The sequence below is a fragment of the Carya illinoinensis genome, chromosome 7 (assembly GCF_018687715.1).
Source record: "Carya illinoinensis cultivar Pawnee chromosome 7, C.illinoinensisPawnee_v1, whole genome shotgun sequence".
NCBI classification, from domain to species: domain Eukaryota; kingdom Viridiplantae; phylum Streptophyta; class Magnoliopsida; order Fagales; family Juglandaceae; genus Carya; species Carya illinoinensis.
Genome location: NC_056758.1, coordinates 31192987 through 31212180, shown reverse-complemented (window position 1 = coordinate 31212180; position 19194 = coordinate 31192987). Strand labels below are relative to the sequence as shown.

Genomic DNA, 19194 nt, shown 5'->3' with positions numbered 1-19194 from the left:
TCAAGTATTCTTGCACCTTGATTCCAGGAGTCCTCAACGGTTACAAAATTATTTTCCTTCCATATATACCTTACTAATACATTTCCTTATTTATAGTTTCCTGTAAATCTGTTTCTACAGTTGTAAAAAATCCTCACCGATTGTATAGCTACTGATATAAATAAACATGATCTCTCGCTGCACAACACACGAGAGTTTCCAGCATTCTTGTTCTATTCTTTCATGGTATACAGAGCCTAACATAACCTCTATTTTTTTTTTCCCATCCATACATATGGCGTTACTCCCATAAACATCCATAACCTTGTCACAGTTAAGCTCACCAAGGACAATTACCTCCTCTGGAAAACTCAGCTCGTCCCCTACCTACGTGGTCAGCGTCTTTTTGGTTTTGTTGATGGAACCATCACCAGTCCTAGCCCCACCATTCCCAACCCTGAAGCAGCGACCTCCCAAACCGCTCCCACTGAAATACCAAATCCCAAATACATTACCTGGTATGATCAAGATTAGGTTGTTCTAAGTGCCCTGGTTTCCTCCTTATCCGAGAATATCCTGGCACAAATGGTTGGCCTCACAACTTCAAGAGAAGTCTGGGTTGCCCTCGAGAGAATGTTCACCTCTCACTCTTCCGCTCACGCCATACAAACTCGACAATTTTTGGCCTCCACCAAGAAAGGTAACTTGTCAATTTCCAATTACTTTCAAAAAATGAAATCTTTTTCGGACAACTTGGCTGCCATCAGACAGCCCCTTCAAAACCATGAGTTTATAGCTTACCTTCTTGGTGGTCTCGATAATCCGTATGATGCTATTGTCACGTCCATTTCTACTCAAATTGACAAAATGACTTCTGAAGATATGTTTAACCATCTTCTTACGTTTGAGCTACGCCTTGAGCAGCAACAAGCTGTCATTGACACCACTGTAGGCTTGGTGAACGTGGCCACACGGACTGATTCTAGGTCACGTGGTGGACGACATCCACCACAACAACATTCTTCTCACAACCAGTACCATGGTTCCAACTCCAACAACAAAGGCATGGGAAGTGGCAACAGAGGAAGAGGTGCTCCACCTACAAACTACTCCTCCAACCCGAGACCCCAATGCCAAGTCTGTGGAAAAAATGGTCACACAGCCATCCAATGTTATTACAGGTTCGATCATGCCTATCAAGGCACTCCTCCTAATATGGTGGCATATGTAGCATCTCCCTTACCACAAAATGATACCAACTGGTATTCGGATACTGGTTCAACAAACCATCTTACCAACGACTTCAGCAACTTATCAATGCATTCCGAACCTTATCTTGGCAATGACCAGATTCATGTCGGCAACGGGGCAGGTTTACCTATAAAACACATTGGTTCCACTACTCTTTCGACCTCAACAAATTCTTTTATTTTAAATAAGTTGCTGCATGTACCTCAGATTAAGAAGAATTTAATTTCTGTGAGCCAATTTACGAGTGACAATAATGTTTATCTTGAATTTCACTCTTCTTCTTTTTTGGTGAAGGACGAGGCAACGGGGAAAGTTCTTCTACGCGGCAAACCTAAAGATGGCCTCTACATTTTTCCGACCTCCATGCCACCAACAAATCATCCTCAAACATACCTCTCTCAATGGGCGCCTCTTGATGTCTGGCATTGTCGGATGGGCCATCCTTCCTATCAAACTGTTCGCCACCTTATTTCCAAATTCTCTTTACCTACTTCATCTAATAAAATTCCGGCTGTTTGTACAGCTTGTCAACAAGGAAAAAGCCATTGTCTTCCCTTTTCTAGTTCTCAATCCATTTCTCGTCACCCTCTTGAATTAATTTTTTCAGATGTTTGGGGTCTATCTCCTATCATGTCAACCAATGGAAATAAATATTATGTTTCGTTTGTTGATCATTTTAGCAAATTTACATGGTTATTTCCAATTTCACACAAATCTAATGTCATGCAAATTTTTTGCTCTTTTCAAAAACTTGTTGAGCGTCAATTTAATTGCAAGATAAAATCGGTGCAAACTGATTGGGGTGGGGAATATTGCTCCCTTCACACCTATCTCCCTTCACACCTATTTTGCAAATATTGGCATTCAACACCGAATCACTTGCCCTCATACGTCCCAACAAAATGGGTCCGTTGAACGGAAACATCGTCACGTCGTTGAAACGGGCCTCTCACTCTTATCCCACAGCCATGTTCCTCACACCTATTGGGATGACGCTTTTCTCACAGCCACTTATCTCATTAATCGCCTTCCCATCACTCCTCTCGGTATTTCACCGTTTGAAAAACTTTACAGACATGCTCCTAATTTTTCATCTTTAAAAATTTTTGGCTGTGCTTGTTTCCCATTTCTTCGCCCGTTCAATCGCCACAAACTTGATTTTAGATCAAAACGTTGCGTCTTTATTGGCTATAGCAACTCTCACCGTGGATTTAAGTGCCTTGATACGTCAAATGGCAAGGTCTTTATTTCTTGGCATGTGATATTCGACGAAGGGTCCTTCCCCTTTGCAAGCCCAAACGTACACCCCACTCAGCCTCAATCAAGCCCACGTACAACTCTCCCATTTCCTCTATTAAACGACATTCATCTTTCAAACAACCCATCCCAAGCCACCAACTCATTCAATCCAACGACACCGTTTCCCAATCCTCACTCCGTGTCGTCTCCTTCTTCAAACACTTCACCACCTGAAATACCTTCTTCTTCTCCCCCCAACGTCTCTGCACCTACCACCCGAACAACCAGCTGCTGCCGAAGAACTCCCTCAGCACCGTCCTCATCAAATGGTGACACGTTCTCAGAATAATATTGTCAAACCAAAGCAGCATATCGATGGAATAGTTCGGTATCCTCTGCCACAAACTTTTCTTGTTACAGGTACGGTTCCAGAGTCACCAAATTGCTATACAGAAGCTTCCAAGCACAGTGAATGGCGTGCAGCCATGGATGAAGAGTTCACTGCGTTAATGAGGAATGGAACGTGGTCCTTAGTTCCTCCCAAACCTGGTCTCAACGTTGTTGGCTCCATGTGGACTTTCAAATCCAAGCGCAAGTCCGATGGTTCTCTTGAACGGAGGAAGGCGAGACTCGTTACCAAAGGGTATCACCAGCAACAAGGAATTGATTTCGAGGACACGTTCAGCCCTGTAGTAAAGCCCACCTGTGACACCCCCAAATTCCGTTTGGGATTGGACGGACATTTGAAGCGTCGAGACATGCAATACAAGGTTACCTGCCCCCGTTCATGATATATAAGATGCAATGTTCCTAACATGCATATAACATTATGCAATATTCGCAGCGAATAATTTTTTTCTTTAACAATACTATGCACCAAATTGAAAGTATCTCAAATGCTTAAAACATACTTCATACATAAAGACCCATTGAACAGATCACAACACTAGTCCAAAATGGTTATGATTCAAAAAGTACTAGAGATGCAACTCCATCGTACAAGTAGTAATTTACGTTAACTACTATATTAACATTGACGTCGCACCGTCGCTTAGTCAACTATGTCTAGTTGATCAGCTCCTGATTCTCCTTCAGATCCTGTAACAAGATCTACCATTCGGGGGGAGAATGGTAGTTGGGACTACCAAAGTGAGATTTGATTACAAATCTCAGTATGTTAACAAAAAAACTTCCACACAAGCTAATGATGCATGGATGACAGTAAAAGCATAAATGCATAATCAAATTTATAAGTAATTAAAGCATAACTTGGCGTACAATATAACATAATTGACATAACTTAAATTGAAACATGAACTGAACTTGACTTGACATGAACTTGATCTGAAACTTGACTTAGCATGAACTTGCTCTGAAACTTAAATTAACATGAACATGATATGAAACTTAATTTATCATGAACTTGTTCTGAAACTTGACTTAACATGAACGTGATATGAAACTTGACTTATCATGAACTTGTTCTGAAACTTGACTTAACATGAAAAATACAAACTCCACAGTTGTTGTGGCCCCATGTATTCTACGTGTAAATACATACTCCACAATTGTTGTGGCCCCATGTATTCTACACAAACTTGACTTAACATGAAAAATACATACTCTACAGTTGTTGTGGCCCCATGTATTCTACGTGTAAATACATACTCCACAGTTGTTGTGGCCTCATATATTCTACGGAAACTTATTCTTTAACTGCTTAAATACATACTCCACAGTTGTTGTGGCCCCATGTATTCTACGTGTCACAATTGCTGTGTCTCACGTAGTGTATGCATCACAATTGCTGTGACCCCATACATAAGTAATCAAGATGAAACGTGACTAGAATACGAAAGGACTGAAGCCCTGACATAACATAACGTGACTTGAACATAACTTGAAATACATGACCAACTTGAGATAGAAATATTTGGTAACATGGCATAACATATAATAGACAACATATTTAACATGACATACTTGCAACAGTGAATATTACATGACTTGTCATACATGTAATAGATGGCATACTTAGCATGATGTACTTGTAATGTACAGCAATACATGACAGAATATATTATGTAACAGATAAAAACTAATGACAGAATAAATTCTTTATAACAAACAATTACGTGATGACTTGGCATGACATGACATATATTATAACACACATACATACACTGTAGTTCCTTTACTTAGCACACATACACAGTAGACTGCTAGTAAGTTAAAAGCTAACTTACATCGATCTCCGCGTTTCTTATAAAAACTCAAGCGCGATCACGAGGAATTGTAATTAGTGATTCTAAAGGTTAGCACTAAATCACTAATAACTTGAAATATGAAAAATACTAACTTAAAGAATAAAATTTCTATTTTGCTCTCTACATGTAGGAAAATGACAGTTTTACCCATAACTTAAGGATTTTGCATACTAACTCCAAAAGTCACCAAAATTTACATGCCTCATGTAAATTTTATCCTTAACTCAAATATCAATTTAGAAAAATTTAAAACTAATCACAACTATTAAAAATCCATAGGGCCGAAATTCCCATATGCTATTTCCATTGATTTTTGTTTCTAACTTATTTTGATTAACCATTTGATCTATGACTTATAAAGATGTGATCTTCAAACCAAACCATCACATGGTTTAAAAAGATATCCTAAAATATATATAAGCTTCTAATTCAAAATCACATGGTTAAAAATTAACCAAAACATAAATTTAGCCAAGAACATCCACACTTTGGTTTATTTGAATATCTTTTTGCATAAAATTTCATATCTTTGAAACTAACATCAAATATCTTCAAAATAATAATATAACATGTATATAAGATGCTTAGGATCCTCCAATAAAATTATCAAAATCATTGGAATATGTTTAGACCACCAAAGAGTTAAACTTTCTCAAAACATAAACTGTTTTTCCTCTTCCAGTTTCTAAGTTTCTAAATCTAAGAAAATCTTTCATCAAAATATTTAATCATGCAAAACTCCTCAAGCAATAATCATATACACATGTTAATAATACTCTATAAAAATTTCAGACCAATATCTATCCATTAGCTTGGTCAAAAACTCCAAACTATAACATATTCTCCAGTTTATCTTCCAGAATGACCTTTTTATAGTTTACATAATATTTGACTGACCAAATAATCTTCAAATGGGATAAATAAGATATTCACGTAAATTAGACTAAAAAAGGAACAACTTATATGAAGGAGACTTTATGATAAAACACTTACAAAAGCTTCGAAATGGGCATGCAAAAGAACTTCTAAAAGCTGTCCGAGAGAGAGTGTTTGATATTCGTTTAATGGAAAGTGTAAATGAGATAATTTCATGGGGAGGAGTGGCTGGAGATACTTATGGATGAGATATGGAAGAGATGAGGCTGGAGTGAGAGTTAAGTGTATGACTCTCTTACTTGGAGTAAGAGTGGAGTGTAGGACTCTCTTACCTAATAATATCTACAAAAATCAACTCAAGATATTTTTACCCAATAATATCCACAAAATTAGCTTAAAATATTTGTATCCAATAATATCCACAAAATTAGTTTAAGATATTTTTATCCAAAATATCCACAATTTTGAACAGACGTTTCGTCCGAAAATATGAAAAAGTGTTATTGCCCCATAAGACCTTAAATAACCCTCCGAGTCTAATGGCACAAACCATAATACATTTTGACACTTCTAACTATCTCTAATAATTAAAAACACACTTCTGATACCATAGTAAATAATAACACTAACTATGTAGTTAGACAAAAACCTATACAATTAATGAATTCGTGAAAACTTATGGGGTCTTCACGAGATTCCTAAAGTTAATAGAAATTTCACAATTGAATTTCTAGCGGACTATTACACCACCACCATTCGGATCATAGTCAGCTATGTTGTCTCCAATCAATGGCTGATTCATCAAATTGATATCAAGAACGCCTTCCTTCACGGCAACTTGACTGAAGAGGTTTACATGTAGCAGCCCCTTGGCTATATTCATCCTAGCTTCCCAAATTACATTTGTCGACTACACAAGGCCTTATACGGACTAAAACAGGCCCCACGAGCCTGGTATCATCGACTTCAAGAGCATCTCCTCTCTCTCGGCTTTGTGAACTCTTCCTCTGATACGTCTCTTTTCATTTGCAGACAGGGTCCCACTTCTTTATTTCTCCTAGTATATGTCGACGATATTCTGATCACTGGGTCAAGTCCATTAGCCATTACACAACTGATCACCAATCTGAGTCACGAATTTGCCGTAAAGGACCTCGGCCACCTAAAATATTTTCTGGGCATGGAAGCACACCAACTACCTGAAGGACTACTCCTCTCACAAAGTCAGTACATCCTATTCTCAGCGTTTGTCACTTTTTTCAAGTGCCACTTATTCAGATCCTTCTCATTACCGAAGTGTAGTAGGGGCGCTACAATATCTTTCACAAACTTGGCCAGATATCGCATTCGTAGTTAATAAAGCCTGCCAATTCATGCACAAGCCTACTGAAGAACACTGGACAGCAGTCAAACGGATCCTTCGATATCTAAAGTTTTCAATCAGTTTTGGACTCCTAATTTGACCAAGTAAATCGTCACAGCTATCTCTCTATTCCGATGCCGACTGGGCGGGTTGCCCAAATGATCGAAAGTCCACCTCGGGTTTCTACATCTATTTTGGTGACAACTTAGTCTCATGGAGCTCTAAGAAATAGCCAACCGTGGCACGCTCAAGCACTGAAGCCGAGTATCGTGCGGTTGCACATGCCACCGCTGAGTCACTTTGGGTACAATCGTTGATGCGTGAAATTGGTATTGTTTTAGACCAATGTCCCATCCTCTGGTGTGACAACATTGGTGCCACGTATCTCACGGCAAATCCCGTATTTCATGCGCAAACTAAACACGTCGAGATAGACTACCATTTTGTCCGGGAAAAAGGTCAACAAAAACCTCTGGACGTTCGCTTCATCTCAAGCAAAGACCAGCTCGCTGATGGCCTCACCAAACCCATTGTCTCAGCACGATTTGCCTTCTTAAGAGACAAGCTCAACGTGCATTCATCCCCGCTGAACTTGAAGGGGCATATTATGGAAATAAACACTGCAGCAGATCACGACAAATAAAGTATTCTTGCACCTTGATTCCAGGAGTCCTCAACGGCTACAAAATTATTTTCCTTCCATGTATACCTCACTAATACATTTCCTTGTTTATAGTTTCCTGTAAATCTGTTTCTACAGCTGTAAACAAATCCTCACCGATTGTATAGCTACTGATATAAATAAACATGATCTCTCGCTGCACAACACACGAGAGTTTCCAGCATTCTTGTTCTATTCTTTCAAGTAGAGACTGAGACTAGTGGTACTAGCAACAAGTTGTCAACCGAAGAAATCATGAAGGTGACGGGAGCAAGGTACATACAATTCTCTACCTAGATGTGTGATGATTATAATTACATGTCCATGCATCCTTTTGGTTTTGCTCTTTCAGGTCTCTCCAACGATGATAAAAGAGATGTGGAACTTGCGCACCTTCCTTTTGCCCCGGCTAAAAAGCTGGGATGTGCAGACAGAATGCTTCTACATTGTGAATGGGTTTCTTCTGCCAGAGGTAATCCGGCCCAGAGAGTTATTTATCATTTCGCTGAAGCGCTTCGAGGGAGGATTGAGAAAGAATCAGGAAGAGTGACAATGAAGGGGTTCGAGGAAAAAGATGAAATCGTTTAGGGATTGACTAACACCTCTACTCCTGATAAACTACCAACAGCTTCCTTTCACTCAAGTACTGATATTCACAGGAATACAAACCATGGTCGAAACCATTGCATCAGAACGGAAGGTCCATTTGATAGATATGGGAATCAGGTGTGGAGTCCATTGGACAGTCTTGATACAGGCTCTTGCAGACAGACAGGATTACCAGCCCATCGAGCTTCTCAAGATCACTGCTATTGTATCAAAAGACATTGAGGAGATAGGTACGAGGTTAGCCAATTTTGCCAAGACCTTGAACTTGCCATTTTCGTTCAAGTCAATTATTTTATCAGACATGAAAGATGCCAAGGAAGAACTATTTGAAACAGAAGAGGGTGAAGCAATCATCATTTATGCTTCGTATGTACTGAGGACAATGATACCAACACCTGATTACTTGGAAAACTTGATGAGAGTGATGAGAAATCTCAATCCGACTATAAAACAGTATGATGAGGATCGAATCAGATTGGAAACAATTTGTGGTGATGCAATCCGAAACATTGTGGCAGAGGAGGGTGAAGAAAGGACTATTCGATGTGTTCCGTTGTATGTTTGGAAGGCGTATTTTGGAAGGTTTGGAATGGTGGAAATTGGGATAAGTGAGTCATCTTTCAAGCAAGCTAGTTTGGTTCTCCAAAAGTTCGATTGCAGGAGTTGTTGCATACTTCATAAGAATGGAAAATGTCTAGTTGTTGGGTGGAAGGGAACCCCAATTCATTCCCTTTCAGTTTGGGGGTTCTGCTGAGAGAGAGATCATGAGGGTGAGCATGTCTCTCTAGGTGTTTGTGTTCTTGGAAACTAGTGTAGAAACTGGTTTTTAAGTTGAGAACTGCTATAGACACAAAAAAATTGTACAAACTAAACCTATAAACTAATGTGATTTCATAGAATTTGTTAGATCTACTTTATAGAAAAAGTAACTTTACAATTTGACGTACCACATCAAATCACATCAGTTTGTGAGTATAATTTTGTGTAATATTTTTGTAGTTAAAGTATTTTCCTTTTGAGTTTTCTTCTTTTTAAACACAGCTTCTATTCAAGTCTAAAATTGTTCTAAATTTTCTAATAGTTACCTGATGCTAGTTTGTTTATTTCGGTTGGCTTGTAGACATGATTTTGACACTGACAATATCCCAACCTCAGTACTGCCATTTTTATTTTGGTTGGTCACCATCCTCCCAATTTTTGCATTGAAAAAAAAAAATTCCTCCTTGCCCCCCAAATCAGCGGCCTACCCACGAGACAGATATCACATACAATAAAATGAAATAATTCTAAGCGTTATTAGGATGAACTACTCATCATCACAAAATAACATTTGAAAGATTCAAAAGAAAGGAGGAAAAAGAAACTATGGCATCTAATCGAGAGAAAAAAAGGACTGAGTTTAGAGTTCTTTCAATTCACATAGGGGATGGGTCTCAAGAATCATACGACGGAGTTTTGCATAATTGACTCTCCCAGCCCCCACACTAGCCTAGATGGGGGCCAAATTTTCGGCCTCACCACCCTGCCCCATTGTAGGTGGGTGGGCAGATTGGCCCATGCCCGTCCAACCACTACATGCGGAGAGAGGGAGAGTGAGAAAGAAAGGTGAGAAAGACCGAGATACAATGACAATGACTCAAAGACTGTGGAGAAGTTGAGAGACTGAGAAATGGGACAGAGTGAGACAGAGAGGCGAGATAGAGAAAGGGAGGTGAGAGGAGTGGGTTTGGCAGGGAAAATGTTTTACGTTAAATAAAATGGTGCCTTTTCATTTAAATCCTTTTTTAAAATATATGTAATATATATAGTAATGTTATATATCACACTCTCACATCACTCTCATCTTACTATATAAGATGTGGCTCTTTTATCATCATTAAAATGATAAATTTATGGATCATTCAATGATGACAAATAAGCCACATCTTACATAGTGGGATGAAAGTCATAGGATGGTAGTGTGATGTATAGGTTTTTCTATACATACATATATACATATATATATCCGGATGGGGGCAATGCCCCGCACAGCACCCATCTCCACTTTTTTTTAAGGGGGTCAGCGCTCACACATTCACTCGCCTAATGCAAAAAGACTGCCCACCCACCTCAAGTTGAGCCCAGGCAGGTATGTCGGGTGGGCCAATGTAGGTACTTGACCCCCACCAGTAATTGGTTATAGACTTTAGACCAAAGTCAACTTGTGGGCTAGTGAGAATTTGAATTTTAACTTCAAGAATATTAGCTTTGGTTTAGGCAAAATTTTAGCCAAACTTTGGCTAATATCCCACTTTTTGGCTTTTGTCTATTCACTTAAAACTTAAACCTCACATTGAATTAGCATTCTCACTTTTTATAATAATAAAATCTTGTTTTTTTATTTGTTATCTAATTTTGAAAGGCATATTATTCATTTATTTATTTTTAAATACTTTTTATTTTTATTTTCATAATTTTTATTTTTCTCTTATATTACACCACGTCAATTATGTGATTAAATTTAAAATAATTAATAACATTGTGTTAAGTTAACCAACGGGCTTGTAAAACGTAGGAGTTCATTCTCATGGGACAACGTACGAAGAATGAAGTACATAAAAAGGTTTTATTCGTATGTTAAAAAGTCAAACCAACTTAGTAGGGGCCGGGAGTGGGGGCAGTCTCGACCCAGGCTCACCACCCTCCGCACCCCCAAACCCCTGGCCAGGGTTTAAGCCCAGCCAAAAAATATATAACTATATAAACAAAAAAATAATTTTGTTAACAAAATGACACTATTTTGATAAAGAATTTATTTATTTTAAGCGAAACAATGAAACGAAATCATTTTGGGGGTTAAGTTAAACCTAACCCCCGACCTCTCTCTCTCTCTCTCTCTCTCTCTCTCTCTCTCTCTCTCTCTCTCTCTCTCTCTCTCTCTCTCTCTCTCTCTCTCTCTCTCTCTCTCTCTCTCTCTCTCTCTCTCTCTCTCTCTCTCTCTCTCTCCTGTTTGTGATGTTGCCTTCTTAGACCCTCTCCCTCTCGCAGTCACCGCGGCGGCGCGACGCAGCCCGAATCCTCTTCTTCTTCTCATCCTCCTCTGTCTTTTCTTCTCAAACCCTCTCTCCCTCTTTGTAGTTGCCCTAGGCTGTGGCGTGGGTTTGAGAAATCTTTTTTACTAGTTAATTTTTTTTTTTTTGTTATTTCTAATTTGTTATATATTGTGTTGTGGGTTTATATTTTATTATGGATTTTGTTGTGAGTTTTTTCTTTTCTTTGAAATGTTTTTTTTTCGAGTTGTGATAGTTGTGGGTGGGCGATGGATGGACCAAGGTTCCACCCCTACATCTCGGCACACAGACAGGGGCCCCACCCGGGGGGTGCGGGTAGCACCCCTACAACTTAGACCATGACTTAAATTTGTATTCTCTTATTCTTACCCGTTCTTGTCACCTAATATATATATATATAATAACTTATAACCTGTGTCTCCTACAATGGGTGATAATCGGAAACCATTGGCAACGTGCCACATAAGGCATTGATGAAGACCTTACATCTCTATAGCACAGGGGATCTATTTCCCCCTTCTTTCTCTGCTCTATCACTCTCTTTCCTTCCCGAGTCTTTCTTTTCTCCTTCACGAAAACCTTAACCTCAAACCCCCATGAAATTGAACCTGAAATCATCCCTCTCACCATCTCTCTCATTTTTCATTGAACAAGAAAGGTTTCAAATTTGAAGAATATAATATTTCACCTTCAAGCATAGGAGTAGGAAGACTTGAAGCATTGCTGTTTTCACTGAACGATGGAATGGTCAGGCTAGAAGGAGCTGATGAATGACTATTTTTGCTGTAATTTTTTGAAACTCCCGATCCTGGTAGGAGAAGAAAGACTTTGTTATAGAAATATATATATATATATATATATATAAACAAGCAGTTTCTACCACAATTCCAGTCCTGAAGCTGAAATAATGCCTGTTTTGGACTATTCCAAAATCTTAAACCCATCTCACCAAAAATCTTGCATGTTAGAAAACAAATATTTGATTAAATTCACTATTTTTTTTTTTATTTAAAAAAGGGTAAGGCAATAGGATTAACTACAAAGGAACTTTACTAATAGGGGGCAAAAAAAAAAAAAATCAGCAAGGCATCATGGATTTTGAATCCGCAGAAGAAAACAGAGGGAAAAAAAATGAAAAAAGCAGTAAGCAAATAACTTAAGGTGTTCACATGTAAGTTTTGGCCTACTACAAACTTCACAGAATTGACTGAGAAAAAAAAAATAGATGTAATTCAATAGAGCAACTAAGTAGAGAAAGAAGGAAGGAAACACATGAGATAATGCAGAGAGGGATGATTTCGGGTTCGTTTTCATGGGTTTGGGTTAGAGTTTACGTGAAGGAGGAATGAGAGACTCAGGAAGGAGAGTTGTGGAAGGGGAGAGATAGAGGGATTTCTGCATACCAAACTCATCGGGAGAGAGAGAGAGAGAGAGAGAGAGAGAGAGAGAGAAAGAGAGCAGTGAAAGAGGGAGTCAAGGGAAAGGATCCCCTGCAGCGCAGTCGCTGCATGTGTCTTCCTCAACTCCTCACGTGGCAACTTCTTATTGGTTTCCAATTTTCATCCATTATAGGTGACATAGGCCTGAAACGGTTCTAATATATATATTTGCTAGCACCATGTAGAGTAACCAAATAAAAGTCTTTTATTTTAACTGAAATTCCTAATAAAATATTTTCTTTTTTGGTAAAAGGTCCCTATTTCTGTATTAGTAAGGTCCTATTTTGTCAGTACGAGTGAGATTAGATTTGGAAAGCGTTTTATCTCATATCATTATTATAACTTTCTCAAATTTTCACACAAAATTTAATAAACAATTCAACTTTTTCAAATCCCAAAATAATAATAATATTAAGAAATAATATTCTAACAATATTTTATTCAATTTTCATATTTTATATAAAACTATCTCTTCTTATCTTTGAATCCAAACCAACCTTGAATGTATTGTGACCTTGATTTTGAATATTTTGTTACTATTTTCTTATAATCGATTTTTTGGCTAGTGAATTTCTTTTCGTTTGACTTGGCAAGTAGATGTAAGTTTTTCTTTAAAAAAACAGAACAAGAGCACTGAATCACTTAAATTATTTTTACTACTTCTCAGCAATCTTATCATCTCTATTTGCTGCAAGAATTTTATTGAAATCGAATATCTTCTCCTTTGGTAGAAAACTCATCTTTTATATATAAGCGGAATCTATGAGTACTACGATTTTTGGATAAAAATGATATTTGCAGTTATGGAATTCGCAAGCGTTACGTACTCCTTTTGAAAAAAGTGAGTAAATATAGGATCCGCATTAAAAATTAATCTTTTAATAGTGGACTTTACTATTTTTTTTAAATGTGCAGCTTTTGCACAATCCATGACTGTATGTAACATTACTAATTTGAGTATTTTTATCATTGTTTTCTCGCACTCCAATTTTTATTAGCAAATATCTTCCTAATTTTCTTGGCTAGTAAAAAAAAAAATGAATCACTTAAATTATGATATCTTATGTGATTATTGAAATTAATGCCACCTAAAAATAGCATGACAAGTTGGAAGGAGAAAAAGAGTCATTCCCTCCTTACTATGGCGATTCGAGTTTCGATCGATGTGATTTGGAGCCCTTGACAATGATCCAGTGCGACTATACAGTGTCCATATGTACATCCATGGCAATGAATAAGAAATAAATATAGGAAAAATAAAATAGATGGAGATACTTAAATTTACGTGATTCGACATATTGCCTACGTCCACTTGTGTTTGAAGGAGAATCCACTATAATATAGTTGTTTTACAGTCTCTCATGGTCACTCATCCTCGATGTATAATGGAGTCAAAGATTTATTTTTTGAAGGTGGCCCTATTGTTGGTGCTCTGGTTGCAAGGTTGAAGAAGCTAAAAGGGAAGTCGTAGTAGCCGTCTCGAAAAGTCTCCCAAAAAATCACCTGGTTCCCTCCTTTTATCGCCTGCCCCTTTGTTCTTTTATGTCACATCTCTCATTTTCTTCTTAAAACCCTATCCTTGCTCATCCTTTTGTCCTCTCCTTCATTCTTTCCTTCCATTGTGACCCCAACCTTTAAGTTGGGTTTGGAGTATTCTCATCTCCCTATAATTTCCTCTAAATTTTAACTAGAAATCACACTTCCTATAATTTTCTCCTAAGTTTTACTCATTTTTTAAAAATTCATACATCTAATTCTTTATATTCTATAACTTCTCTATTCTATTAAAATAATATTTCTCTATTCTTTCTTTATTATTTCTTTCTCTTACCTTCATTTACAATCTTAACTACTCACTCTTTTATCTTTTTCATTTATTGAGCATTTCCAACTTTTACATAAATCTTAAACATAAAACTGATTTTTTATTCTAATACATGAATTGTTTTGAAATTAATACGAATAATAAATATTCATCTTTTCCAAAGGTGTTTTATTTGTAATGGAGATATACAAAATTGAAATTTGAAAAATACATCTATATTATTTTATCAATTCTACGTACAAGTACTAGTATTGCTTATTCAAATTAGCTCCAAAACACAAATGTTATGTGCGAACCATAAAAGCGAGTTATAATTACAATTGTTGGAATGCTCATATACCAGGTCCAAAAGTTTAGTACATGTCGCCATAATCAAAATTTTTCAAAATAAATTGCTAAAACAAATAACTACAACATTGAAATCAAAATAATGACACTGGTTTTCTCCAGTTTTCATTTACACCTTAGTATTTATGAGTCATACCAACAGAAAAAACCCACAAACCTACTCAGCCTACACAATTGACAAGTATTGAAATCTATAAGCACATCAGTACAACTACAGCAATTGCAAATAAGACCACCAACAAAACTTCTAAAATTACCTCATAGTTTTGCAAATGAAAAATTAAGGGTGCCCCCGCACCGTATCCATCCACACATGGTGCGAGGGTGGGGTTTTCCTCCTTGCCACCCACCCCCGCATCCCAAGGTGGGGTACCCTGCCCGCTAGGCAGGGTGCGGAGTGGATATCCAATCCACCCCACCTCATTTTCACTTCAAATATAGACTACGTTTCACTATGTTAAAAAATTATTTTTTATCACTAATTATTTTTAGATCTAAAAGTGATAAAAAATTATTTTTTTAGATCTAAATTATAAATTTAAATTTTGTAAATATGACTATAATTTAAAAATTATGTAGTTTTTAAATTTTCTAGTGCATATTTCGTGTAAATTGTGTGGTAGTTTTTAAACTATATAATTTTTAAATTTGCTTATGCATACTTTGTGAACAAGTCTAACAAATTGTAATATATATATTTATATATACATAACTTGTAAAATATAAAGATAGATTTATATTTATATAGATAAATATATATTTATGTTTTTGTGTATATATATATATATAAATATTTATGTTTTTATATTTATAATATATATAGGTGAGGGCGGGGAGAGGGAAATGCGGGGCGGGGTTGGGCCCTCCCCAACCCCCACCCCCGCTAGGGGGACTAGATGCAGGGCAGGGGCGGTGTTGGCCACCCCATCGTGCGGGGGCAGGTAGTGGGGTGCAGGGCCCCACTGCCACCCCTGTGAAAAATCATTACCCTTCATTATCCTTAGTATGAGTAGTTCGTCGATATGCTTTAATATTACAATAACATATTGTGTATTCATTGCGATGATTGTTTGCTGAGCATGAGATATTGGTAGTGCTACTACTTGACCCAGGCATTGGGTAGTATTATCTTTTGTCTTACTTCAAGTTTGTAGACAAACAGTGAGCATTTCGATTCAAGTTTATCACTTAGTTTGGTAATCAGCTCAGGAACCGAATTGTAACATATAAAAAATTTGGCACCCTCCCTTGAATGGTTGCAACAATCAATTACCACTACTTATTGGCCGTTCGGATTACCATGCTATGAGGTATGTGCCAAATTTTCTGTATCCTCACTCGGCGTTGTCATCATCACAATCAAGATTGTTAGAGAAGGAAAATCCAACAACAACAATGCTTAATGCCAAAAAAAAAAAAAGTCAATGAATACATTGAAAGGACCAAAGAATGTGTGTTCCATGGGGCTCAAAATAGTTTTATTATTTATATCATGTGTAAGACAAGAGCCCAATTAAGAAAATGGTTTTAAAACCAAAAACCCCAGTTGGCTTTTGTGAAAACTATCACAAAATAGTTGGTGGCCATCCGGGTTTGGATTACCTTGCCATATCGATGGAGCCAAATTAAAAATACTTGTGAATTAACCCTTGCCCATAGAGTAATTAGAACCATCATCACAGCCTTACACTAGACATGTAGCCCTTGAAAGTAAGCCTAAATCAATACCAAAAGCTGCAAAGGACAAATATAGAACTAACACCAACATAATAAAAGCAAGGCATGCAGTAGAGAGAATGCATTGAAAGTGTGCCATGAATTAGTCTATGAAGTGGCTGCGAAACAATGTATAAATGCATACAAAGCCTAAAGAATTCAATACAACAACAGCTCATTTAGTCCATAGTAACAATAGAAAAGATGCCATCAAATCAATTAATAGCAAGGAAATATCTAGTCTAAAATGTGCCTTATCTTAATCCAAACTAGAGCTGCAAATATTTTGAATATTACCTAGTTTGCTAATATTCTCATCCAAATCAGTTATATATGCATTGAAGATCATGACCAATATCACTCATTCCACATATTCACCAAAGGAATTGTAAGAAATTAAAGGGCATGCATGCAAATAAATGAAGTACAACATTAATAGAGATATAATTATGGGTATATATACACAATCAATTGGCCATGATACCACAAACATGATTGAATGTCATGAAAGAAGATCCAAATCCAAACATACATACTTGTTCTTTATGTTGACAATAATATTAAAAGAAGGCTAACTGGATGATAACTAAAGTTAAACAAAGGCAATAATACAAGAAGTCCAAACTGAGCACAAGTCCATGCCCAAACAAAGTTAAACAAACCAATTCTCCAAATCTAAACATCTATACCCAATGAATGTTTGACAATAATAGTATTGAGGTGTAAAAAGAAGACTAACTGGATGATAACAGAAGCTAAACAAAGCCAATAATACAAGAAGTCCAAACTGAGCACAAGTCCATGCCCAAACAAATCTAAGCAAACCAATTATCTAAATCAGTCCAACATTCAACATGGCAGATTCGAGTGAGTGAGTTCTGAATCACACAAAAAGTCAGCATGCAAAAAACACTCAAAATTACTCACAACAGCTCAAAGAACAAACAGTTTCCTTAAACATCTGCAAGAGGGAAAAAGTCTCAAGTCACCAACTAAGAGCAATTTCCTCAAGCCAACATGCGTAGAGCACTTAATAATAAAATGCCAAATAGATCGAGATACATACAACCAAGAAGTCGAAAAGGTAACACAGATAAAAGCCATGGCAGATACATGCATAAAAGTTGTCGTGAAAATGCCGACCACAGATCCATTATTATCCAAAGCCTAAAGCCTAGAGCACTCAAATTTCAATGGCCAAAGTTACAAATAAAAGAAACATTATACTAAAAAATGATTGGATTTAGACATGGGATAGGGCCTCGGTGTGTAATCGTGCAAGAGAAGACAGAGTCTAGCCATGGATAGAAGAAGAGGGAATGTGCAAGAGAGAAGAGATGAATTTAAACTTACATATATACAGCTAGTGAAGGGAAGTCACCGTCAATGATGGCAAACGGTGCAAGAGAGGGCAACGTCAAAGAGGGCAATCGAGAGTAAAGAGAGAAGAATATGAAAGACTGAGAGCATGAAAGGAAGGAAATTGGTGATAGGGGATGTACAGTGGTTCTCCACTATTGCTCCTCTAAATGAAATCCCTAATTTAAGGAATGGGATGAAAGGGGATTTTAATTTTCAGCTTCCCCCAAAATTTTCTCGCAAAATTTAGAGATAACGGTAATTTATTATACTAGATGGGAATGTTCGACTTAAAAAAACTACCTGGGGCCTTATCCCTTCACTCTCTTTGCCGCAACAATTTTATTGAAACCTTAAAAATAATTTAGAAAATATTTTCAGCGGTTTGACTCGCCTAGAAGTTAGCACTGACACCGAAAAACCAGAAACAACCAAGTACTATAGCAACCTAATTCCTCATGAAAATTTTGAGTTTAAGATAAAATATTAAAATATTATATTTTAATATTATTATTGTTTTGGGATTTGAAAAAGTTAAGAAAAAATTAAATTATTTATTATATTTTGTATGGGGATTTGGGAAAGTTGTAATGATGAGATGAGAATTTTGAGTTTGAGATAAAAAATTTTATCTACCAAACGGAACCTAATAATTAAATTGTAAACCGTGGACACATTGGTGGAGCCACGTTGATTATATTTATAGATTATATGATTAAAATTTTTTGAAATTATATAATTACTCTTAAATTTTATGCATAATTCTATAAATATAAAAAATGACCTCAAAAAAAAATTTATAATATTTGTATGCTCTCTAATTTTTTTTTAAATTTCAATATACCTAAAAATGTCTCTCTTTATTTTTTTTATAGTTCCAAAATTTTGTTTAATTTTTATATATTATCTATTTTTAAAGATGTGGCTTCTCTAAAATTAAAATTAAAATTAAATTTAGGAGAAATAATAAACTTATTAATATGAATCACAAAGTTTTTTGTTATACAATATTAGATTTCTAAATATAAATTCTAAAGTGAAAATATAAGAAAAATTATTTAAGATTAATTATCTATATGAAAAATAGTTTGTATTTATATTTTTATAATTTTTTAATCTTTTTTTAATTTTTTTTTTAAAAAATACGTAGAGCTTGCAAACCCTTAATTTAGCATTACTTTATGCATAAATGTGTCGTATAATAAAAAAATT

General features: G+C 36.4%; 1 protein-coding gene across 1 annotated transcript; it reads left to right on the top strand.

Moving 5' to 3' along the window:
- Positions 1 to 8306: 8306 nt before the first annotated feature.
- Positions 8307 to 8999, top strand: LOC122316323 (DELLA protein RGL1-like). The gene has a single exon (XM_043132853.1). It carries the CDS (start codon positions 8307 to 8309, stop codon positions 8997 to 8999), a length of 693 nt encoding a protein of 230 aa, XP_042988787.1.
- Positions 9000 to 19194: the final 10195 nt, after the last annotated feature.

What these genes read in the sequence shown, in the direction of transcription:
- LOC122316323 (XM_043132853.1), top strand. Translation starts at nt 8,307, where the DNA reads ATGGTCGAAACCATTGCATCAGAACGGAAGGTCCATTTGATAGATATG.